The sequence below is a fragment of the Toxorhynchites rutilus genome, chromosome 1 (genome assembly GCF_029784135.1).
Source record: "Toxorhynchites rutilus septentrionalis strain SRP chromosome 1, ASM2978413v1, whole genome shotgun sequence".
Classification (NCBI taxonomy): domain Eukaryota; kingdom Metazoa; phylum Arthropoda; class Insecta; order Diptera; family Culicidae; genus Toxorhynchites; species Toxorhynchites rutilus.
The window spans coordinates 109,592,898-109,617,993 of record NC_073744.1 but is presented as its reverse complement, the minus strand read 5'-3'; the positions used below and the strand labels follow the sequence as shown (position 1 = coordinate 109,617,993).

General features: G+C 44.1%; 3 protein-coding genes across 3 annotated transcripts; 2 read left to right on the top strand and 1 right to left on the bottom strand.

Annotated features, from left to right (window-relative positions):
- The first annotated feature begins 3,054 nt into the window (after positions 1-3,054).
- On the top strand, positions 3,055-10,892 carry LOC129761314 (uncharacterized). Its single transcript, XM_055759033.1, has 2 exons — positions 3,055-3,724; positions 10,828-10,892. Exons 1-2 carry the CDS (start codon positions 3,055-3,057, stop codon positions 10,890-10,892), a joined length of 735 nt encoding a protein of 244 aa, XP_055615008.1.
- Positions 10,893-11,465: 573 nt separating this feature from the next.
- Positions 11,466-17,236, bottom strand: LOC129761313 (uncharacterized protein K02A2.6-like). Its single transcript, XM_055759032.1, has 4 exons — positions 17,104-17,236; positions 15,706-17,014; positions 14,657-15,613; positions 11,466-14,531 (listed from the first exon to the last, which is right to left on the bottom strand). Exons 3-4 carry the CDS (start codon positions 15,611-15,613, stop codon positions 11,466-11,468), a joined length of 4,023 nt encoding a protein of 1,340 aa, XP_055615007.1. The 5' UTR covers positions 15,706-17,014; positions 17,104-17,236.
- Positions 17,237-19,901: 2,665 nt separating this feature from the next.
- On the top strand, positions 19,902-23,198 carry LOC129761312 (uncharacterized). Its single transcript, XM_055759031.1, has one exon. It carries the CDS (start codon positions 19,902-19,904, stop codon positions 23,196-23,198), a length of 3,297 nt encoding a protein of 1,098 aa, XP_055615006.1.
- The last annotated feature ends 1,898 nt before the right edge of the window (positions 23,199-25,096 follow it).

Genomic DNA, 25,096 nt, shown 5'->3' with positions numbered 1-25,096 from the left:
ATACTGGTGCTCCGGAACCAATCCGTTGATGCGATGTGATGTGAAACGATGCCATACAACCACACTGATTTACGGTTTGAAAGAGAATGATATATTTTTCAGCGGATCCGCGCGTTTTGTACTTTAGCGGTACACGCTCACAGGATAGAGACAAATCGGCAGACTCAGCCAAAGGGGCGAGTCCAACGAGACGAACGAATGAGCGTTAAAAGGCAGCGATGGCAAAAAATTACATTCTGTTGGTTACTGATCGAAAAAGGGAAAATTTTACGTCTGTCAATCCCCCACATTCATAATTTGCTGCATGGGCTCAATCCAACAGATGCAGATCGCCAATATAGAAAGAAACAAATAATCCAAATAGAAGGAAAATAGATAGGAAGAAGGTGAACAAAACAAGGGTTCGCAAGAAGAACACAAAGGAAGACAAAATAGGAGGTTTATAGAAAGAGAGTTGGAAGAAAAACGGCCATTGGATCGGTCGAAATAATAATGTCCTGTTAATACATTATGTAATTTAATTGTAAATAAATATACGAGTTGTGAATGAATTGTAAATAAACGGACTGTAGTGCAATCATAAAGTTGGTGCTGTTATTTGGCGGGTACTCACCCCCCAAAAATAATAAACCCAGGAAGGAAAACCCCGACAGTTCCAGGTCGAAGAAATGCAGGATAGGGTCCTGCGTATTGGCATCGAACCAGCTACCAAACATTGGTCCTTCGAACCGGACACACGAAGGTGTTCTGATCCAAATCAAATCGAGCGAATTGCAACAGCGAATGGGAGATTCGCCATTGTTTATCCCACGAAACAATCGAGGTTCCGGCAATTCACAAGCAATTCAGCTAAATTCCACACAATAAATAACCGGATTCAAAAATATCCACATCATACTGGCTCGCACTACAGAAAATTCCGACTGGACGAAAGTCTACATCACTACAATGTCCACACCAAGACGGGTCTATAGTACTAGGTGAGGCCGTTTCGTCACTAAGTTGGTTAGAGGAGCGGTATATGAAAACAGTACGGAAGAAAGCAGAAGGGGAATTATTTGCTTGAAGCGTGAAACAGACAGACTGATCACGAGCGAGCTATTGCACAAGCGTATTGTGTTTTGTTTACAAACAAAACACAGTAGATTTCCAAGATGGCTGCAGAGTGGTTTTTGCACATTAGCCCACCTTAGGATCTACCAAGGCGCCTAGAAGTATATCCTAAGGTGGGCCAACTTGCTAAAACCACTCTTCAGCCATCTTGGAAGTCTACTGTATTTTGTTTGTAAACAAAACACAATACGCTAGTGCTGAAGCTCACTCCTGATCAGTCTGTCTCTTTCACGCTGCAAGCAAATAATTCCCCTTCTGCTTTCTTCCGTACTGTTTTCATATACCGCTCCCCTAACCAACATAGTGACGAAACGGCCTCACCTAGTACCATAGACCCGTCTTGGGATCTACTTCTAGGCGCCTTGGTCCACACCAAGATGGTGGAGTTAACAGGTGGCTCGTAATTTACACTATTTAGAAAAGACGTATGAGGAATGGCAAGACGAAAAGTTTGGGTTTGTTTATGTTATTACTTACGTTGGTATGGTTACATTTGATTTCGTCGAAGGTATTTGAAGCAGTATAACAAATAAGCAGTTGTCGTTGAAAATAGTAACCTAGTAACCTTTATGTATATGCTTCCTCCAGCTGGCTCGGCTAATGGATTCAGGGAGTGCTTTGATCGTGGTACCGCCAATGGCGCATAATTTGCAGCTTTGTTTTTTGTGCTGGTTCATAACGACAATCAACCGTGCCGGCGAAACTGTAGTCAATGTTTAGTGTTGTTTGGATACCATCTATGTAAATAAGTTCAAACTTACGGGATACGTCCGAACGGCAATTCTGACATTACGTTTTACCTTCCACTTCACTTTCCTTGGTCCACACCAGGTTCAAAATCCTGGTTGTCCAGGTAAATAAACAGATAGTTTATGTCCAGCCGATGCTGGGATAATTATTGTTATCTACACCGCGCGTTTGTTTATTTACATTTCACAACACGAGAAACAACGGAATCAACGCACACTACCAAGGACGATTCTTCAATCACACCAATTACACAACCGCCAAGGAAACCAAATCTACGCAACAAAGACGGCTCGGTGTGTGCACTAGTTTTTATCACTGATGTCATCAATTACAATCAAAGGGCATGATGTGTAAACAAACGCATTAAAGGAACAACATAACATTTGACGTCATCGAACAATACCGCGTCATCAACGAAAACAAAGGCATATCAGATCCATCGAGCATACTTGGTCACAACCGATACGTGACCTCATCAAAACACTGGGTACAATTCCTGGTTCTCCAGGTAAAATAATACACAGTATATGTCCAGCCGCTGCTGGGCTAAATTTTGTTATCTACACCGTTTTGTTTATTTACATCAACACTACCGAACCAACCGGAGAAACATAAACAATACGGGATCCACGCACGCACAATATCAAAGGCAGTACGGATGATTTATTCGCTGGAAATCAAGGTCAAAATACGGAAACATCAGATATTAGGACTGTTTGTTTACCAATCCCAATCGCACTATTTCGTCATCACTGGCACCAAAGGACGAAATCACAACCTAACACCAAATAATCGCATCGCACACGATCACCGCTTACCGTAGAAATCGCCGCACATCGGATCCCTTATTTTGTTAAGGTCAGTTTATGAACCGTATATGTCCAGCCGAAGCTGGAGTTTGTTATTGTTTATTACATCCACGCTTTCCATCTTGCACACTGGTATTGGTTTGGCATTCGATTGAATATTTTGTGGAATGTGTAACCGAGGGGCACTCAAATTTGGAATCTACACATTTTATTATTGAGGAGCAGCAGATGTGATTCCGATGTTCAGCCGGCACACTGCTTTTGGATACTAGTACCAGCTATTATTTCGTAGGTCAGTTCACAGTATATGCCCAGCCGTGGCTGGTGTTTTTGAGTACTACATAATTTGTATTTCCTGTCCTACGAAACAACTTTGGGAATCATGGCACCAATCACGCGGAATACTTCACTTAAGGCGCTTCAAACGAGGTTGAAGGCTCTCCTGGGAATGTTCGACGATATTTACCGTTTTGTCGACTCGATGGGTGAAGACACTCCAGCGACTGCAGCTACAGTTCGTCTAGAGAAAATGGACGAATTATGGGATCAGATCAACGACGCAACCATGGAGATCGAGATGCAAGACGATTTCGATGACGATAACGAAATCTACTCCAGGAAACGATCGGAATTTGGCGATCGTTATTACAGGGCGAAATCTTTGCTTCTTGAGAAGGTCAAGGAGCCGGAGGAGAAGTTGAACCTTTCAAATACCAACCAACAACCAACTCATGAGGACGTTAGACTCCCACAAATCAAGTTGCAGGCCTTTGATGGCAACATTGATGAGTGGTTGAGCTTTAGGGATCTGTATTTGTCATTGATTCATTGCAAAACAGACTTACCAGAGGTAGAAAAATTCCACTATTTAAAGGGGTGTTTAATAGGTGAACCTAGGTCGTTGATAGATTCACTTGCTATCACCAAGGCGAACTATCAGATAGCGTGGGATGCGGTGATGAAGCGGTTTAATGATAGCAAGATGTTCAAGCGTAGACAGGTGCAGGCCCTTTTCGATTTGCCTAACGTTGCAAGGGAATCGGTAGTAAAGGGTGTGTCACATCAAATTGCATCACGGAAAAAACGCTGTAGAAATTCGCCCAGTAGACCGATTCTTTTGAAAATTTTAGACAGTAAAATAAAAACTATTAAACAACTTTTGGCATTTTCTTTTTATTCATACTTCGAGCCCAAGCCCGTATGCTCGCACCTTCCTCTTTACCCCGTCCATAAGGTTCTGTACAACGTCAGGTTGTAGTTTTTTTTGAACAGAAATCCATTTTCTCTTGAAGTCCGCCTCCGGTTTGACAACTTTTGGGTTCTTCCGGAGGGCCTGCTTCATAATCGCCCAATATTTCTCTATTGGGCGAAGCTCTGGCGCGTTGGGCGGGTTCATTTCCTTTGGCACGAAGGTGACCCCGTTGGCTTCGTACCACTCCAACACGTCCTTTGAATAGTGGCACGAAGCGAGATCCGGCCAGAAGATGGTCGGGCCCTCGTGCTGCTTCAATAGTGGTAGTAAGCGCTTCTGTAGGCACTCCTTGAGGTAAACCTGCCCGTTTACCGTGCCGGTCATCACGAAGGGGGCGCTCCGCTTTCCGCAAGAGCAGATCGCTTGCCACACCATGTACTTTTTGGCAAACTTGGATAGTTTCTGCTTGCGAATCTCCTCCGGAACGCTGAATTTGTCCTCTGCGGAGAAGAACAACAGGCCCGGCAGCTGACGAAAGTCCGCTTTGATGTAGGTTTCGTCGTCCATTACCAGGCAATGCGGCTTCGTCAGCATTTCGGTGTACAGCTTCCGGGCTCGCGTCTTCCCCACCATGTTTTGCCTTTCGTCGCGGTTAGGAGCCTTCTGAACCTTGTATGTACACAGGCCCTCCCGCTGCTTGGTCCGCTGGACGAATGAACTTGACAAATTCAGCTTATTGGCGACATCCCGGACCGAACTTCTCGGATCACGTCTAAACTGCTTAACTACGCGCTTGTGATCTTTTTCACTGACGGAGCATCCATTTTTGCCGTTCTTCACCTTCCGGTCGATGGTTAGGTTCTCGAAGTATCGTTTTAGTACTCTGCTGACCGTGGATTGGACGATTCCCAGCATCTTACCGATGTCCCGATGTGACAACTCCGGATTCTCGAAATGAGTGCACAGGATTAATTCACGACGCTCTTTTTCGTTCGACGACATTTTTCCAAATTTACGAAAAATTTACAGTGAAGCATGGCCAACGTGATCTATACACTCTTATCTGATTATAAGCGAAAGCTGAAGATATAATTCCTTAAAATTAAATTTCTACAGCGTTTTTTCCGTGATGCAATTTGATGTGACACACCCTTTAGATTTACAGTAGCTGTTAGAGTCTTTCGAACGTATCCTTCAAACATTGGACCAGTTGATTCAGCCAGCCGATTACAAGGATTTGTTGCTGTTAAATTTATTGTGCTCACGATTAGATCCAACCACACGCAGAAGCTGGGAGAAGCATTCTGCCGCTAGGGACCATGACACAGCTGTAGATTTGACGGAATTCTTGCAAAGGAGAATAAGAGTGCTCAGTTCACTTCCCGATGAGTGCGTCAAGGAAAAACAAGATTACGGCCAACAATTCAAAAGGAGAATACCTTCTGTCAAAACTAACCATAACGCATTGATATCGTCCTGCGGACAATGTTTAGCTTGTCCAGGTAGCCCCCTACTTTACCAATGTCCGAAGTTTAAACATTTGACAGTATCCGCTCGCTATAATCTGATCCGTACACTATTACTATGCCGTAATTGCTTCCGGAGGGGGCACCAAGCAGCCGACTGCAAATCGCGATATGTATGTCGCAATTGTAAAGAGAAGCACCATACTTTGGTGTGCTTTAAACCTCCTAATTTCACAACGAACAAGAATTCATCAAACCAAAGGGATGTTCCACCAGAAAACAGGAAAGCCTGAATAGAATCAAATGGTGAATCTTCGAACATTTCTGCAACGGTTTCAACAAACTCGACGTCAACCAAAGAGTCCTCGGTTTTACTAGCTACAGCCGTCATTCTTGTGGAAGATGATCAAGGGATCATATATCCAGCAAGGGCTTTGCTAGATTCAGGATCCGAAGGGAACTTTATGTCGGAACGGTTTTGCCAACTCATGAAACTCCAAAGGTCTACAGCAGAAGCGACTGTTCTCGGTGTTGGACGAACAAATACAAGGGTGAAACAAAAGGTTATGGCAAAGATCAGATCGAGAATGGAAGAATATTCGTGTGAGATGGAATTCCGATTGCTTGATAAGGTGACAGGTAATCTACCAACCTCGAACATTCGTGTAGGAAACTGGAAGATACCACGAGGTGCAAAGTTGGCAGATCCAGCGTATTTAAGATCAAGCCCCAAAGATCTGATTCTTGGTATTCAACACTTCTCCAACTTTTTCAAACCAGGAAAACAAATCCATATTGGTGATGGATTACCAAAGATGACGGACACGGTATTCGGATGGGTGATTGCAGGAGCAATCAGTACTCAAAAGGCTACTAACAAATACGGTTGGAATATTGCCGCTACACTTAAAGGGAAAAGGTTTGATGGGAGATCGAAGATGAAAGAGTCAATCAAACATCACAAAACTCGTCTGATGCAAAACACAGGTCACGGAAATTTGTTCCAAAAATTCGAAACGCAAAACGATGGACTGTCATTGAGCCCTACATGGAGAAGATTACCACGACGAATTTGGGAATCTAAGAGAAGTTTGCCTGCCGAGAGAGCAGGATTTTTTTGAATGGAACCAGAATTAGAATTATACCGAACGGAGAAAAAGGGCCAACAATAATTTACAGGGGTAGATAATTTGAAGGTGTTCGATGAATGGAATAATTGGGAAACTTGGAAGAGAAGGAAACAATACCTTGATAAAACAAAAACAAACCTGCAACAAGGATAAGAATTATGGATTTTGGGAAATGGAATACATAAAAGAATACATAAAGGACAGAAGGGATCAAAGGATTAAGGCTAGGAATGTAAAAAAAAACAACATTTTCGGAGGGCACCCAATCCAGTACGCGAGAGATTTTTTTTATCTTTTTTTAGAAATTGGACAATTTCAGCGCGGGCGAGGATGTTGGTTACTGATCGAAAAAGGGAAAATTTTACGTCTGTCAACCCCCCACATTTATAATTTGCTGCATGGGCTCAATCCAACAAATGCAGATCGCCAATATAGAAAGAAACAAATAATCCAAATAGAAGGAAAATAGATAGGAAGAAGGTGAACAAAACAAGGGTTCGCAAGAAGAACACAAAGGAAGACAAAATAGGAGGTTTATAGAAAGAGAGTTGGAAGAGAAACGGCCATTGGATCGGTCGAAATAATAATGTCCTGTTAATACATTATGTAATTTAATTGTAAATAAATATACGAGTTGTGAATGAATTGTAAATAAACGGACTGTAGTGCAATCATAAAGTTGGTGCTGTTATTTGGCGGGTACTCACCCCCCAAAAATAATAAACCCAGGAAGGAAAACCCCGACAGTTCCAGGTCGAAGATGTGCAGGATAGGGTCCTGCGTATTGGCATCGAACCAGCTACCCAACACATTCATTACGATTTGTTCGCTCGTTGGATTCACATGCAGGCTAAAAAGGGTCCTTTTCAGGATCACAAAATTATCTTTAATCTAAAGAGTTTATTGTTTTGTTATCACTCGATATCCCCATCTTGTTCGGCTAAAACTTTCTGTTTAGCGATTGCGTTTGCCACTCGCCACAGCTTTCACAGTTGGAAAACTTCTTCCCATCCTGCTTGTGACATGTTGTACAGTAAATTACATTTAACGCGACGTGCCGAAGCACCGCTCAGTGTCGCATTGGAGGTGATTTTAACCTGTAATTGAACATTTGCGATGACAGTGGTACAGTGTCGACTTTCAATGTGGGGTCATAATTTGGACCCCGAACTCTATGTTTACAAAAATGTCCAACTAAATATGTCGCATTACAGGTCCGTCAAATTAGCTAAATGTCGAGCTAAATGTAAATTACTGTACTTTCAATCTGGAAGCAATTTAATTTGTGAAAATTGAATAATCGAGAAAGTCCCCAACCATCAATAAGCTCAGCACAACTGCCAAATTCTCATACTCATCATATCTTGGCAAACAAATTATGAAAAAATCAATTTGTGTTTTATTATTATTTTGGATAATATTTTAGAATGCATTGAACTGTATTTCGTAAACTCTTTTTTGAAAGGTTTAATGGCCCTGATAAGCGCCGTGTTTTATGGAATGGTTCCAATTTAGAAAACTTAGTACTCGTGGTTTTGAAAAAAACCATTTCGAACGCCATCGATGCCGCCTTGTTCTGGATTTGCCCCCAAAGCAGTTTGTATAAAGCTGCAACTGCCTGTTGTTGTCTTGGTGACCACGGAACCGATCTGAATGCGGGTTTTCTTATCGCCGCGAGCAGCTTTGCCAGCTAACTCGATAACTTCAGCGGCCGAAACTATATATCGCCTGCTAGGTGGACTGGTGCACTGGTACTAACGCGCTCGGCCTAGCTACCCTTGCGGAGCAATTGGCGGATACACATACGGGGAACTGGAGACCAACACGGTTCGAGCGGGATTTTGCCTTTCCCTTCACTTTTCCTCCTTTGCCATGTCCAACCATGGCTGCTTGTGTTGGTTTGTTGATCTGATGTGATGCGAAACGATGTGGTGTACGGTTTCGATGAGAATGGTCGTTACGGAAGGAAGGAAGGTATTGTATTATAGAGACTTTAAACTTTTTCAGTTCATTCGTCTCTAGCCTTGAGAAAGGCCCTTTGAAAACTCTACTCTACTCTACTCCAGTGCTACCACCTCCACCCTCTTGCCTTGAGAAAGGCACTCGATCCCTCGCCGTCCAGCTCGTTCAGCAACGATGTTGTCCAGTCGGTGTCCACACAAAGAATGATCGTTACGGCAGCGGAGCGGGGATTTTTAAGCTGACTGGCTGGCTCGAGAATTACGCATGGGTGAGACTGCGACCAATGTTTCGTTCATATTTTTTCTTTTTTCTTTCCAATCGTGCTTCATTGTATTCCGCTGCTGCTCTGGTTGCCCGTTTTGGTCGGTACGATTTGAGGAGCACAAAATGGACCAATCAAAAATGGGTACATAGTGTATTTGGACAATGCTTGATATTTCACAATTATTCAATTATTTATCTCAAGAAAAATGAAATGTTATTCGTTATGATAGATGCGTAGATATATTTCCTATCAATTGATGCAAAAACCTTTGCGATCTATTGAGAAATGCTCGAGTTATAAGCGTTCCAAATCTTGCATTTTTTCCTACTTGTTCAGTGCCTAGATTTTCATTTCACCCCATATATCTTCCGGTTAGACGTAGTCCTACGTCAAAAAAGACCTACCATTAGGACGTCATTAAGCGATAGGGCTGTTGGAGACGATTTAGCACTCGCGTCAAACACTACTCTGCACTTAGTGTTACTACTAGTCGGACGTAAAACTACGTGATGTGGCATGTAATACTTGCTTTGATTCGGTGTTTCGTTGGTTGGTGGAACTTCCTGGCAATGTCCAAGGTCTTCATATTCACGGATGAAATCTTGATATTGACTTCGTAGATTGGAATTCCGTGCGTTTCTCTAACGACAAGAAGCGCTTCAATGCTAGTGCATAGCAGTCATCTAAATCACTAGAGTTCTCCTTCAATGGCAGCTTCACAACAAATCTACCGCTATCGTCTCGTTTACATGTATTCACGAAATGCTCTTCGCATGACCTTTGTTCGGTCGAATATTGACTTTCGTTCGGAACATCTTCGATTTCCCAAAATCGGTGCATTCTGCTTTCGATGTCATCAATAGAGGCTAGATTTGAATGCTGTAATGTACCTGATGATGAATTATCGACGACGCCAGCTACAATCCATCCTAGGCAAGTCTCTCGTAGTTGCGGTAAATTCTCAGCGAGGTTCAATTATCCGGGTTTCATCAGCTCAAAGAACAGCTCTGCACCAATCAGCAAATCCTTGACTTGGATGGCACTAACGTTCCAGTGGAACTTTTACCTTCTCAACGTAGCATTACTTGCGTCATTTTTATTAGTAATACTTGGTTGAGATTTCTATGCCGAATAACACGCCTTAAATGTAATCTGAAGTGGCAAGCTCTAGAATACGCGTGACCACAGTGCAAGCCGGAAGCATTTTCTTTGACGAAAAATCCCTCGGCCAGAATGGGAATCGAACCCGAACCCCCGGCATGACAGTGTGGGACGCTATCCACTCGACCACGGGATCACGCTATCCACTTTGGCTGGCAAATGAAACTCTGGGTCAGCTAGTGTAAATCCATTCGGAATCTTCCAATGCGTGATGTCAATTTTACTTGTGGGTATCGTTCCAGTCACTTTCGGTGTTATCAAACATTCTATTTGGTTTCGGTATTCGCTGTTGCGGGAGCGGAAATGTACAGTAACCTTATCGCGTGCGAGTGTTCGTAGAGCGTTGATTCCAGTAATCGAAATATTTGCGCTTTTCTTCGGAATAGCTAAACGGTCAGCAGTTATGAAGTTAACCTGTGATCCACTGTCTAGCAGAACGCGACACAGGTGCGGATGATTATTCCTGTCAAAGACGTGAACCACTGCTGTAAGCAGCATTACTGTTTTCATATCCTGTGTACAGTTGCAGGAACAGGTCGTAGAAATTGGTACTTCTCTTGTGGCTGGTTTCGGAGCAGCAGCTGGCGGTTGGGGTTCTCTTGGAATAGCGGCATTCAAGTTCAGATCGCGATTTATAGCTTCTGTATCATCATGTAGTTGTGTGTGGTGTCGCTTCTGGCATTTACGACACGTCTTGGACGAATGACAATCTCTGGAGCGGTGTACTTTTTGGAGACAGTTAAAGCAAATTCCCAATGCTCTAACCTTTTCATTCTTCTGAGCTGCGGATAAATAATTTAATTTGCTGCACTGGAAATTCATGTGCTGTCCACCACAGAAAGCTAAAGCGTTGACGATGGTATTTATTTCGGCAGGTTTTGTAACGGCTGCATGGCTCCTAGTTGTCGGTAATTTCGCAGTAGCAGGAACAGTTTTCGATTTCGGTTGTAATCCTGACGTCTGATTTGCATTTTCACAGTTGTTGACAACGGTACCGTCGAGCTGGCCACCCTGTCTCTACCGGTTCCACCGCTTGAACGATAAACTGTCAGCTGCGATGTTGTGATGAATTGGGGCTATAGAAAAGAAATGTATACACAAAACAATAGAAAACATATCTCATGTGCGGTGAAATAGTTTTGAAAATTTATTTAAATCAAATTGAAAATTACGTGAAATTGGATTTCAAGCTTATTATCTAGTTCTAGATCTACTTACGAACTAGAAAAGGTAAAATTACTTAAACCAATAGCTCAATCTAGAGCTTAATTGTACTATTGAACCTACATACTGTAGAGTTCTCCTCAGATGACTATCGCTTCCGGTTTCCGGTTATTTATTGGTTTCCGGTTATGGCACTTGGAAAATGCTAATTTCTACTTCCACTCACGTTAACATTCGCCACTGTTCTGCCCTGCGCTCAGAACTCGCTCGTTCTCGCCGTCTTCAGTTCTCTCTATATTTCGACAAGGGGCTAGACGATGTATTTTATGTTTATTGCTTTTCTACATCCCTAACCTGGCCCATAAAAAAACGAAAAAAAATATATATGTTTATTCCATTTTTTTTTTATGAAAATAACTAATAGCGGTAAAAAAAATAAATCCTTTAAGGAAATTAATCATCATATCGTGCTGGCATCTTAGTTATTCTTTTTGGATATTTCGTGGGTGGGGGTTTAACATCGTTTGGTTTGTCCGCTGTAGCTGGTGTCCCGACAGGATCCGTTGTACGAGGTTGCTGCTCAGATTCATCCTCGGATTCATCTTGTTCACCAGTAGTTGGATACTTTCTCAGGTGAGACACAGGGCGTCTGTACCGCACGCCATCTTCGCTCAGTACAATTACGTCGCTTCCGCTTTTCTTAATCACTGAATACTTTTCCGGTCGAAAGGTTGGCTCCAATTTCCCCATCTCGTAATTCCTGATCATAACGGTATCTCCAACAGCTATATCTGACACCTTTGCATGCCGACGTTTATCCGCATATAGTTTACCTCGCAATTTTCTTATTATATCCTTATCCCGTTGTTCTTCATCGCGATTCCAGTAGGGTTCGGTACGTAGTGACGGCAGCAGATCTTTTACGGGCCGACCTGTAAGCAACTCCATTGGCGACTTTCCAGTTACAGAGTGCGGTGTAGTGTTGTACGAATACACATATTCATTAACCGCCTTCCGCCAATCTTCTTTCATTGTACGAGCAATTTTCAGAGTTCGCAGGATTCCCTGATTCTGTCGTTCAATCAGGCCATTCATTTGAGGCCAATATGGGATACTGTGCACTAGTCGAATATTTTTGTTAACACAGTAGTTCGCAAACTCTTCACTAGCAAAAGGGGGCCCATTATCAGAACGAATTGTTTCCGGGTACGTGTGCTGCTTGAACAAACTCTCCAGAACCTCTATCGTCTTACTCGCAGTTGTTGATTTCATTTCAGTAACGGACAAAAATCGGCTATAGTAGTCAGCAATTACCAAGAAGGTCGCACATTCTTTAGCTGTAAAAAAATCAAGAGCCAAATCTTGCCATGCCCGATTTGACATTTCGTTGCGCTGCATAGGTTCTGGAGGACCTTGTAAAGCTACTGAAGCACATCCAGCACACTCTTGCACCTTATGCTCAACATCACGGTCCATCTGAGGCCACCACAAGTTCTCCCTGAGATTTCGTTTCATTGAAACTACTCCAGGGTGTCCTCGATGCGCGATATCCAATGCTCTTTGTCGCAATCTTGAAGGAAGAATGATGCGATCATTACGCACAACAACACCATCCATTACTCCCAATTCCTTCGCGAAAGCTTGATAGGCGAACAAGCTTGACGGCCACACCTGCGTATTAATAGACTTAACTACTTCCTTGAGTGCATCATCAAGATCCGTTTCTTTCCGGATTTCGTCCAATGTTATTGCCGATGGTCCTTCACCTATTCCACAAACGAAATGCTCCGAAGCTTCGTCAAATGGAACATCTGACTGCGGGCACAATCTCGAAAAAATGTCGGAGATATTATGGGATCCCGGAACATGCACCACCTTGAAATCGTAGGGCTGTAGGCGCAACGCCCAGGCCTCAGCACGAGAGCAAGCACGTTTTCCTTCCTGGTGTTTTCCTCCAAATATATATTCGAGTGTCTTATGGTCAGTTAGCACCGTGAAGTGTATTCCGAATAAATACGAATAAAATTTCTCAACCGCCCAAACGACGGCTAAGGCTTCGCGTTGGGTTTGTGGGTACACTTTTTCTGTCTTTGTAAGGCCTTTTGACGCGAAGCTGATGATCCTTGGCTTGTTCATACTATCCCTCTGGACTAAAACCGCCCCAAGGCCCACCGCCGATGCGTCCACGTAAAGCTCTGTCTGGTCCTTCGGGTCAAAGAATCCTAAGCGATGAACGGCACTGGATAATTCGTTACGAAGATCATCGGAAGCTTTCTGTTGTTCTTTGCCAAATGTTTCTACTTCCCCTCTGATGAATGTTCGGAGAGCCTCCGTTCTCGATGACAAATGCGGTATAAACTGTCCAACAAAATTGATCAAGCCCAAAAAACTTCGTACTTCCTCCTTCGTTTCTGGCATCCTGAAGTTTTGGATAGCCGAAACTTTATCATCAGTAGGGCTGATTCCATCGACACTAACCTTGAATCCTAGTATTTTAAGCTCTTTCACTCGAAACAAACACTTCTCTTTATTCAGAAACGCGTGATTCTCTTCAAGAATATCCATGACCATTCGTAGTCGCTCATCATGCTCGTCTACTGTGGATCCCCAAATAACCACATCATCAATATAAACTACGACACCTTCAATGCCAGCCAACATTTCACACATTATCCGTTGAAAGATCTCGGGCGCGCAGTTTATACCAAACATTAATCGTTTAAAACGCATTAGACCTTTACTCGTCATGAACGTAGTAATCTCGCGCGATGCTGGATGTAACTCCACGTGATAGTATGCAGAGGTTATGTCGATCTTAGAGAACACTGTCGCTCCTTTCAGCTTGTTAAGCAGCGTGTCAATTAGTGGCAGTGGATAATGCTCCCGTTGAATGGCTTGATTCGGGTATCGCATATTGATACACAAGCGGATATCGTTAGTTCCCTTTGGAACCACAACCATTGGGGAGATCCAATCGGATGGTCCTGTTACTGGCTCAATTATGTCAGTTTCCAACATTTCCTGGATTTTCTGATTGACCTTGTCTTCCATCGCTACCGGAATTTTGAGGTAAGCCATTTTTCTGGGGGCCACAGTTGGATCAATAGATAATTTTACTTGTATATTTGGGAATTTCGGGAACGGAGCTTTATTCTGTTCAATGTTTTGAACTTCTAGTCCAACTTTCAAGACTTTGAGGTCCTCTGCGGTTCTTCTACTTAGCAAAGATTTGTGTGCTCCCTGAATTACGAAAAATTCGGTAAACATTTTGGGTTTTGTGTCGTTGATAGTGACCCATGCTTCGAAAATGCACACTACCCGTAGGGGTTCCTGGCTAGCATATGCCAAAAATCGTCGATCGCTTTGCATTTTTTTTTTAAAAACCCTGGCGTTGTTAGACACCAACTTTTCCCAGTCATACTCCGTAACGGTGTTGATTGTTGCCCCAGAATCAATCAAAAATTCTATTGGAAGTTGGTCAATAAACCCCACGATTGTTCCATCATTCTGTGTCTTCACCTAACAAAATAAATAATTTGAAAATACTATTAGTGTTTGCTTATTTATTCATCGTTTAATTAGACAAGATTTAACTTTTACAGTTTGTATACTAATAGTTAGCAAAAATGAAGAACTCATTCTACCTCTGAAGATTTATGTTCGTCGCGTCGTAATGGATATCCAGATCCCGGGCTTTGATTATTTCCATCTCGCAAAGCATTAGTTTCCGCTCTCTTCCATGAGTATCGAGCTTTAAATGACTTATTCCGGTTAGCTGTACACTTTCTTGCAAAGTGGCCCACAGCGCCGCAGCTGTGGCATGTAGTATTTCGGGCAATGCAGTTTTCAGATTCTCGTTGGTGCCGCCAAGATCCACACCGGCTACATTCTGTTCTTCCTCTACCATCCGATTTTCGCTCGTACTGAACCGGTCGTGTGGAATATCCACTCCTTGGCATCACCTTCTTTGTCCATTCTTGCTTAACCACTGCCACGGCTCCATTTTCGGATCCAAATGGATGCGTTTTCACTTTCTGCTTCAATAAAACCTCGCGGTTAATCGCATAGTTCACGATCTCATCCAGATTCAGGGTACTTTCGAGACCTTTATCTCGCACTCTCTCATCCATCGCACCGACAGTTATTTGTTGTAGTAACTCCTTCTCCTCACGCTCACCAAAATTGCAGCATGCGGCCTGCGTACGCAATCTCAACAAGTAGCGATTGAATGTCTCACCAGCGGCCTGGCGGAGAGAACGGAAAACCTCCAGTTCTACTCTTTCGTTACGTTTTCCCACGAAAAAGGCGTTGAGGCGCATGATAGCATTGTCGTACTCCGGAGCGTCTTGTGGAGCGAACGGAACTTTCACCGGTTCTGGATGGATTTCTCCCGCCACGGGTGCGAGGTGGTGATAAATTCTTTGTAGGCCCCTACCTCCCCGAGCCAGCAGAAAAAGAAGCTTTTCGTGCTGAGATTCGATCTTCTTCAGCTCCAGAACGATTTCACATGAGCGGTGCCATTCCTCCCATTCACGACGCAGATTGGAGGCATCAGTGGCATCATTGAATGGATCTAACGGGAAATGATTCTCAGAATCCATCTGAAATTCAAAACGAAACAAACCGTTTTACCCTACAGATTTCATTCAAATAAGCACAATGTACGTTTTTTTATAGAATTTTGATAACTAACATCAAATTGTTCGAATAACAAATACGGTAAACTGCAATTCCAAGCTCGTTAATCAAACCGATCGAGAAAAAACGAAACAAAATGAGTTGAACAAATGTTTTTATTATAAATTTATATTATAAAACATGGTTTCTTTTATCATGAAATACACTTCTCATACAACATATAAATCGCTCACAAAAGGGTGTTTTCCATAACGAAATAGTTTTTCCTAGCGCTGTTCTTTCTTCTGTTTTTGTTTTTTTTTCTGCTGATGGTGGTCACGATGGGATTGGTGATGACGTACAGCGTAACGGCAAATAGGTACCCGGTACTCATCAGCGACGGATGCCACGAAAACAAAACAGTAGCTTTATTGAAGCAGTGATAAATCGTCATCGTTTGCTCGTTTTCGTCTCCTCATAGGTTGCGGTCTGTTCGCAGGAGATTAACGAAATCCTTTGTTCTCCCGTGAAAGTCAACTTGCGGTCCTGTTTCCAAGAGTTTTTAATGGGGAAATAATTTCGTCGGCTTCGATGTCCCCGCTGATAATCTCATTTGCACTGTCGTCGTCAATATAAGACTCACAATGATCAGCTGGAGATGGTAAACAAAGTTGTCAACTAGGCATAACAGGGATGACTAGCTCATATAACTTCACATGATATATATTGTCACGCACTGAAATTTTGTCTTGGGACATCAAAACAAAACAAAACAAAACATGAATCAAGTTCATTAAACCACTACTGCATCACTTCGCTTTTGTCGCTTCTTTTTATTTACTAATACTCCAAACTGTAATGGTAGTGGTAAACATGTAAAAGCTCCAAAGTTCATGCAGAGCTTTCGGGTTTACTCGTTAGATGGGCTCTTCGTTTACAGATACAACGATCACTGTCCCTCATGTTGTACGTCAGTTTTCAGCCGGTCGTGCAACTTCCATGCTATCCTCCCGCACGGTCATCCATCAATCTCGCGTCCCTTCACTTGCCTCCATTTGCGCTACGGTCGTCAGCCGGCTCTTCGTATTTTCGCTCTCACTTCTTTTTTGTGCCTCGGTCGTCAGCCGATTTCGCATCTTTTCCCTTTATTAATTTTTTTTTCAAGGCCGTCAGCCGATCTCGTATCTTTTCCTCTTATTTTTTTTTCTCTTTTAATTTAATTTTTTTTCTTTGTGTACCACGGTCGTCAGCCGTTCTCGCGTCTTTTCCTCATAATTTCATCCATTTTAAATGCGTTTTTTTTTCTTGCGCAGCGTTCACAGAAAATTGTACCTTCCATTTTGAGCACCCTCACATCAAACATACGAGTCACATGAACCACACAACTCAACAATTATATGCAGAGAAAAAAAAAGGCCATTTTGATTCTCAATGAATAACATTTCCATAGATGATTTCGTACTAAAATACTCACCATGCAATCGTACCGACTGCGCCAATTTGTAGAGTTCTCCTCAGATGACTATCGCTTCCGGTTTCCGGTTATTTATTGGTTTCCGGTTATGGCACTTGGAAAATGCTAATTTCTACTTCCACTCACGTTAACATTCGCCACTGTTCTGCCCTGCGCTCAGAACTCGCTCGTTCTCGCCGTCTTCAGTTCTCTCTATATTTCGACAAGGGGCTAGACGATGTATTTTATGTTTATTGCTTTTCTACACATACTACTTAGGATCTAAATCTAACCTGAAGTTCGACGGTAAATTGAAAGGCCAACCTATTGAAGGGCCACTGAAAATGTAAGCAAATGAAATTATAAAGCTAAACTAAAACTAATGCTTAACTAACTTGCAGTTTGAAACAGTAAATGAATACTCGTTACAAAAATCAGTGCGTTGCCTTTCATTGCTGTCGCAACAAATTTCAAAATTTTCAAGATGAGCAACCCATCAATTCCCGGACCAAAGGTTGGATGTGCTGGATGCACCAGACCAGAAGATGCGGAAAATATGGTCCAATGTGACGCATGCGATACTTGGTGGCACTTCAGCTGTGCTGGAGTCGCCGATTCGATCGCCGATCGTGCATGGATATGCATTCGATGTAAACCTCACTCCCGTGCATCGTCGAGAGCCAGTGTCGCTAGTCGGTCATAATCGCACTTAACGGATAGCATGGCCAGATTGCGGGAACGCCAGGAGTTGGAGAAACAACGAGCGGAGATTGGACTGGAAAAGAAGTTCTTGAAGGAGCAAAAGGAACTACTGGAAGTTTCGATTGCCGCTGAGGAAGAGAGAAGGAGCCGAGTGAGTCGAGTGAGTCGAGCGGACAGCATCGGAAGAGTGAACGATTGGATTGAAAATAGCGCGAATCCACAATCTAGCGCGGCAGGCGGAAATCAAATGCCAGCAGCTTCGGAGATCCAGCAGCATAATCTTCAATCCACTGATTTGAATTCCGATGCGACAGTAGGAGGTATTGCCGAGGAATTTCCCTTAGCTGCGCTGTCCGACGTTAACATCCCTCACCATAGTTCCCCTCTTCGAGATCGAACCATCCCAACATTCGACACTGCCGAAGACCTAAGCCACCTACTAGTACCTACGATAGAAGATAACGTGGATCGACGAGAGACTATGAATCTGGTCCGTGACTTGCGAGCCAGATTGGAGCAGTGTTTAGCGCAGTCGGAACCAACCGTCCCTCAGATGACTCACTTACAGCGACAATTGGAATTGTGCCGGATGGCAATGGAAGTGATGCATTCAACCGTACATCGTTTGTCAATACAACTGGCGAAGACGGACTGCCGCGACAGAGCGCAAAATCACTTGGTGTGTTGTCTCCTAGCGTATTACCTCCTAACCCTAATCCTAACGTATCACCTGGTAAGTGTCATGCCTATGAAAATCAAACCGATCAAGCGAAAGAAAGCAATATCTCTCAATCAATACTATGTCCAACTATGCAAACTCCACGAAACGATCAGCAGCGTTTAGCCCACGCGCACTCAAATATAATAAAGAATAATACTATCTTGCAAAAACAGACTAGTCAATGTACACCTTCCTCCCTCGTATCAACTCAATTGCCCCCCATACCAGAGTCGTCAGAAAAACAGCTTGCAATGCAGCAGCCTACGATGCAACCATCAATGACTCCGCCTTCGGTTCAGTCTTCAGTGATGCAGCCATCAGTGCAGCAACCTACGCTGCCATCGTTAGCGCAGCAATCTTCCACACAGTCGTTAGTACCTCCACTTCAGCAAATTTCTCTGCAGAATCCTCAAATGCAGTGTCTCCGGGTGCAATTTCCGCCGATGCCGCAGAATTCAATGCAGCATCAGTCGTCTCAGCATCTACCGGTTATGCAGGTTCCAAGGCAGCCTGCTTCGGTGCAGAAGATTCCAGCGCAGCAGCTTCCGGTACAGTCCACTCCGTGGCAACCTTATCAGGTACAGCGATCTCCAGTGCAGTATCCACATGTGCAGCAACCACCAGCGCAGTATCCACAGGTGCGGCGTCATCCGATGATGCAGTATTCAGTTCAGGATTTCGACGTCGACGATCCAGCCTCAAGAACAATTTGCACCGATGCAGCAGTCAACGTATCAGTCTCCTTTACAGCCGCTTCAAGCGCAAACTCCACCGACGCAGCAGCTTCTGATGCAGCAGCCTTCGACTAATAATCCTCCGAGCTCTTGGGAAGAACCACCACCAGATTGGAACCAGGACGAGGGAGAGTCGATACCTACTCCACGACAACTTACATCACGTCAATCTTTGGCGCGCGATCTTCCGACGTTCTCAGGCGATCCAGCCGAATGGCCGATATTTATCTCCAATTTTGAGTATACGACGACGACATGCGGTTACACTCACGGGGAGAACATGGTTCGGCTCCAAAGATGCCTGAGAGGCCGTGCACTGGAGAGCGTTCGAAGTCGTCTTGTATTTCCGGCAGCAGTACCGCAGGTGATAGAGACTCTATGCATGAGATATGGGCGACCAGAGTTGCTTATCAACGCTTTGCTGCAGATAGTTAGAGTTATGCCCGCCCCTCGAGGAGATAAGCTGGAGGCTCTTATCGAATACGGGATGGTCGTTCAAGAGCTGTGCGATCATATTGAAGCAGCTAACGAGAGAGCGCATTTGTCGAATCCTACTCTACTACAGGAACTCGTCGGAAAGTTGCCTGCGGATCAGAAATTGATGGGGGCAGGCTACAAGCGAGGACGTACTGTAGTTGATTTGGAAAACCTTCAGTGACTATATGACTGGGGTGATGCAAGACGCTTCAAGCGTAGTGCTGTATGAATCGGACCCACGAAAGAACACCGCAAGAGAGAAATCGAAAGTGTACGTCAATTCACATAAGACCGACGAGACAGCCACTACAACGACAACCCAGCTTAAGACCAGTAGGTATTTACATTGCGAGAAAGAAGGTCACAAGCTTCGCGAGTACCAAGCGTTTAGAGCGCTCTCAATCGATGATCGATGGCGACGGGTTAGGGCACTAACATTGTGTCAAATTTGTCTGTATGGACACGGCGGAAGAGCATGCCGTATTAGCAGCAAATGCAACGTAAACGGTTGTCAGTTCAAACACCATCCATTGCTGCACGGGAAAGCAACGACACCAGTAACGCAATTAGGGAATATCAATACCCATCGGCCCCAGGATTCCGGTGTTTTGTTCCGGATCTTACCCGCGACGTTGTACGGGAATTCGGGCCAGGTTAACACCTTCGCTTTTTTGGACGAGGGGTCATCATTAACCCTGGTCGAGGGCGGTCTGGTAGCGCAGCTTGGCATAGCAGGAGACTCGCAACCACTTTGTCTGAGGTGGACCGGGAATACGTCAAGAGTAGAGAAGAATTCAAAGACGGTGACGATTACTGTTTCGGGATTGGAACCACAGCGTCGTTACCAATTAGTGAATGCCCGCACGGTACAGAATTTAGACTTACCGATGCAATCCTTCGATGTAGTGAGGGCAACAAAGAGGTTTGCTCACCTGAGGCAGTTGCCGATTCAAAGCTACCATAACGACGAGCTACACGAAGCTGTTAAACAGTTCTTTGCTGTGGAGGAGAGTGGAGTAAGGCAGCTTGGGGACTGTCTCAGCGCGGAAGAACAGCGAGCTCAAGAAATGCTGGAAAAAACGACAAAGCGTATCGGCCGACACTACGAAACAGGTTTACAGTGGATGGAAGAAGAAATAGAGTTACCTGACAGCTACGGTATGGCATTGCAAAGGCATCAGTGTCTACAACGAAGGATGGACCGCAACCCAGCTCTACGTGAGAATATCAGTCGTCAAATAAAAGAGTACGTAGAAAAGGGTTATGCACATAGAGCGACGCCGGCCGAATTGGAGAGTGCGAACCCCAGGAAAGCTTGGTTTTTACCATTGGGAGCAGTTACGAACCCAAACAAACCAGGAAAGGTGCGACTCATCTGGGATGCAGCGGCGAAGGCCTCCGGTGTATCACTGAACAGTGTACTGCTGAAAGGACCGGACCAGCTTACCCTCTTACCCGCTATACTTTTCCGCTTTCGTCTGTACTATATTGCTGTTAGTGCAGACATAGAACAAATGTTCCACCAATTGGGTATAATACAGGATGACAAAAACTCATTACGCTTTCTGTGGAGCGATACTGCGGATGGGCCGGTCAAAATCTACCTGATGGACGTTGCGACGTTCGGTGCTACGAGCTCACCTGCTTCGGCGCAGTACGTCAAAAACGTGAATGCCCAGGAACACATCAAGCAATACCCAAGAGCTGTCGAAGGAATTTTAAAGAGCCACTATGTCGACGATTACCTCGACAGTTTTGGCACCGAAACGCAAGCGGTGAAGGTTTCGGCAGAAGTACGGCTGATTCATCACAACGGAGGATTCCATCTACGAAACTGGAGATCAAACAGTGAAAGGGTCCTAACGGAACTCGGAGAACCAGCGGTAATAGACAGCAAGAACCTTAACCTAGATTGCGGCGAACAGGTGGATCGCGTGCTTGGAATGCTGTGGACCTCAAGCTCTGACGAATTGAGCTTCTCCACCCGTATGAGCGATGAAGTTACGAACCTTCTGCACAATGACACCCGGCCGACAAAACGTCAGGTACTGCGGTGCGTAATGTCGTTGTTCGATCCCCTGGGATTACTTGCGCCGTTTATAATCCATGGAAAGGTGCTTATCCAAGAATTGTGGCGAGCTGGAACGCAGTGGGATGAAACAGTAAGCGATGAAGTGTTCGAAAACTGGAACCGCTGGACAAGGATGATAGAGTTCATTTCAACATTGAGAATACCCAGATGTTATTTTCCCCGAGCCACAGAAGACACGTATAAGGATGTTCAGCTTCACGTATTTGTCGATGCAAGTGAGATTGCTTATTCGTGTGCAGCTTATGTCCGAACGACCGTAGGCGACTGTGTGTTAGTTTCCGGAAAATCGAAGGTAGCTCCGCTAAAACCGATATCCATCCCGAGGCTCGAGCTACAAGCATGCGTTCTTGGAGCGCGTCTTCTTAAATTCGTGCAAGACAATCATCCGGTCGTGTTCTCCAAGAGATTCCTTTGGACAGACTCTTCGACAGCAAGATCTTGGATACGGTCGGACCCGCGACGCTACAAACCCTTCGTAGCTCATCGGGTGGGCGAGATATTGGAGATCACGGATGTCAGCGAATGGCGGTGGGTACCGTCCAAACTTAACCCTGCAGATGAAGCTACCAAGTGGGGCCGAGGACCTTATTTCCACCCAGATAGCCAATGGTTCAACCGGCCGGATCTCCTGCGACTTCCCGAGGAGAAATGGCCGCAAATGACTGGAACAGTGGAGGTGACAACCGAAGATGCTAGACCTTCGGTGTTGTTTCATTTCGCGATGGAACCAGTGCTGGATTTCGAACGATTTACGACCTGGAAGAGGATGTTACGCACTACGGCTTACGTTCTACGTTTCTTCTTCAACATCTCTAAACCGGAACAGAAGCGGTGCGGATCCCTTACACAAGCTGAACTGCTCGACGCTGAACGGACGATAATGAAGCTGGTCCAACGAGAAAGCTATCCAGACGAAACGGCGGTTCTTGAACAGAGAGATTCTCAACAAAACGGACATGATCGAAACAGCAAGCTGTACCAATTAATGCCCGCAGTAGATGAAAATGGTTTGCTGAGGCAACAAAGTCGTGTAGCTGTTGCAAAGAACATGGAGTACGATGCCCGGTTTCCTATCATTCTGCCACCAAAGCACAGAGCAGTCAGACTTCTGGTGGAAGATTATCATCGCCGCTATCGTCATGCGAACAACGAAACCATCGTCAATGAACTGCGTCAGAGGTTTACTATCTCGAGTCTACGTCAGCTCATAAGATCAGTGGCCTATGAGTGTCAGTTATGCAAGATCCGCAAGGCGCTTCCCAGCAATCCCCCAATGGCTGCACTTCCTCCAGCTCGTCTAGCGATGCATTGTCGTCCTTTCACTTACGTAGGCTTGGATTATTTTGGTCCGTTCTTGACTAAAGTGGGGAGATCGAACGTGAAGAGATGAATCGCCCTCTTTACGTGTCTCACCGTTCGGGCTGTACACCTTGAGGTGGCCTACAGTCTATCAACGATTTCTTGTATCTCTTGTGTACGACGATTCGTCGGTCGTCGAGGATCGCCAATGGAAATATTTAGCGACAACGGAACGAACTTCCAAGGTGCGGAACGTATACTTCGTGAGCAGATCGAAGTTAAGACCGGAGGGGTCAATTCGGATTTTTAAAAAACTGAAGTGTTTCCTTTGACGGTCGACAGAAGTGAAGTTCTTTATTCCTTCTTAATTCTAGGTTTACATAAATTGCTTATGCTAGCATTCGCGCGCCTATCGCGGGTCTGATTCCTTGAAATATGAACAAAAACAATCACGCGCTGTTGACTGGCTGGTTTCCTGGAAATCGAACGCTGTGTTTGGATATCGTTATACCGCATGATTCGTTTGGTGTGGCAAATGATGATTCGGATGTTAACTACTCCCCTTTTGAAGTGTTGAGCCTCCTGGGTCAACGACTGGTGAAAATGTAGGTGTCAGCAAGTGTTGGCGGTTGATTAATGTAGTGTGGCTGAATGGTTGGTGCCTTTTCGCTGGACGTATTAATGTTAACTGAAGCTGTTTGTTGGCGTGCTTTAAGGTGAAGGTGGAAGCTAGCCATTGCAGTAGTATAGGTAAACCCACGTGTAAAAATGGGGTAATAGTGTTTGTGAGAGAAGAGCGAAGCACATTTACATGTCAATTCACTTATCAGACTGTGTGGCGCTTCATTGACACTGACAATACTGATTATACGCGAGCGTAACATGAGCAAATTTATAACACATGCGAATTGGGCCTCTTTTGATATTAACAAGTTCTTCCGCATGCTGATAATTCCTTCATATTTTACTTCGTTGGTCGTATTGTTTTCACATATTCACGTTGGAGAGCCTTAACTCTTCTCTTCGTTGGCCGAGACATTTTGATTGAATGTAGTACTTTTCCATTTATTGTTTTTGAAAGCATAGGCAGCCGTGGCAGTGTTCCGAGCTCTGCAATACAATTTTCTTACCCAATGTTGAAGTTGCTAAAACTTACATTATAGACCCATTAAACGTAAAAATAATGATTGTATTGATATCAACACAATTTTATTCTATTGATTTTCATGATATGAAACGCTATGACTCAGGAATAACATTTTATTGAGTGGTTTTGATAGATGTTTCGATGATGTTGTCTGGCATCAGTGTCGAAAAAATAACGATGCTTTCATCAATACAAACAAAACCATTGTCGAAGATTGAAAAATGAAAATTTAACTTTCAGAGCACTTGCTCGAGTTTTCCGACGTTGTTCACTATACAGTGCGACAGCAAATGAAAATTTAATATCTTGTGAGTAATCGATTAGAGTTTGGCTGATATTACTTCATGGGAAGTGTGCGAAAATGGTCATTTTCTCCACACTGTTTCGCAAAATTATTGATTTTCGGGCGAAGGGTGAGGGAGGGAGATGAAAGAAATGAGCGCCATTGTGGCAGCCATTTGTGGCTAGCTTCCACCTTCACCTTAATGAGGATATAGAATCCAAGTAGAATGATCAACGTAGTGGTGAACAAAAATCCTCAATTCTAGCTTGTTGATGTTTTTCAGGTGCAGCTCATGTATTTTGTTAATATTGACAGTTTGATATGTTCGAATTCTGGATATGTTCAGGTCGGTTGATGGTGTGAAAAACGGCTGTTCCACAGCTCGGATAACTTCATTTGTGAAGGAAAAATCCTGGAAAGTTTTCGTTTCGTAAACGATGAGATATGATCCTTGTAAATGTCTGTTCGTGGCTCCGTATGTGTTGGATAATGTATCGTTTATATCGTTCAAAAGTACGGTGGTAGTTCCCATCTCTATAATTGGAATATGATTGAAGAT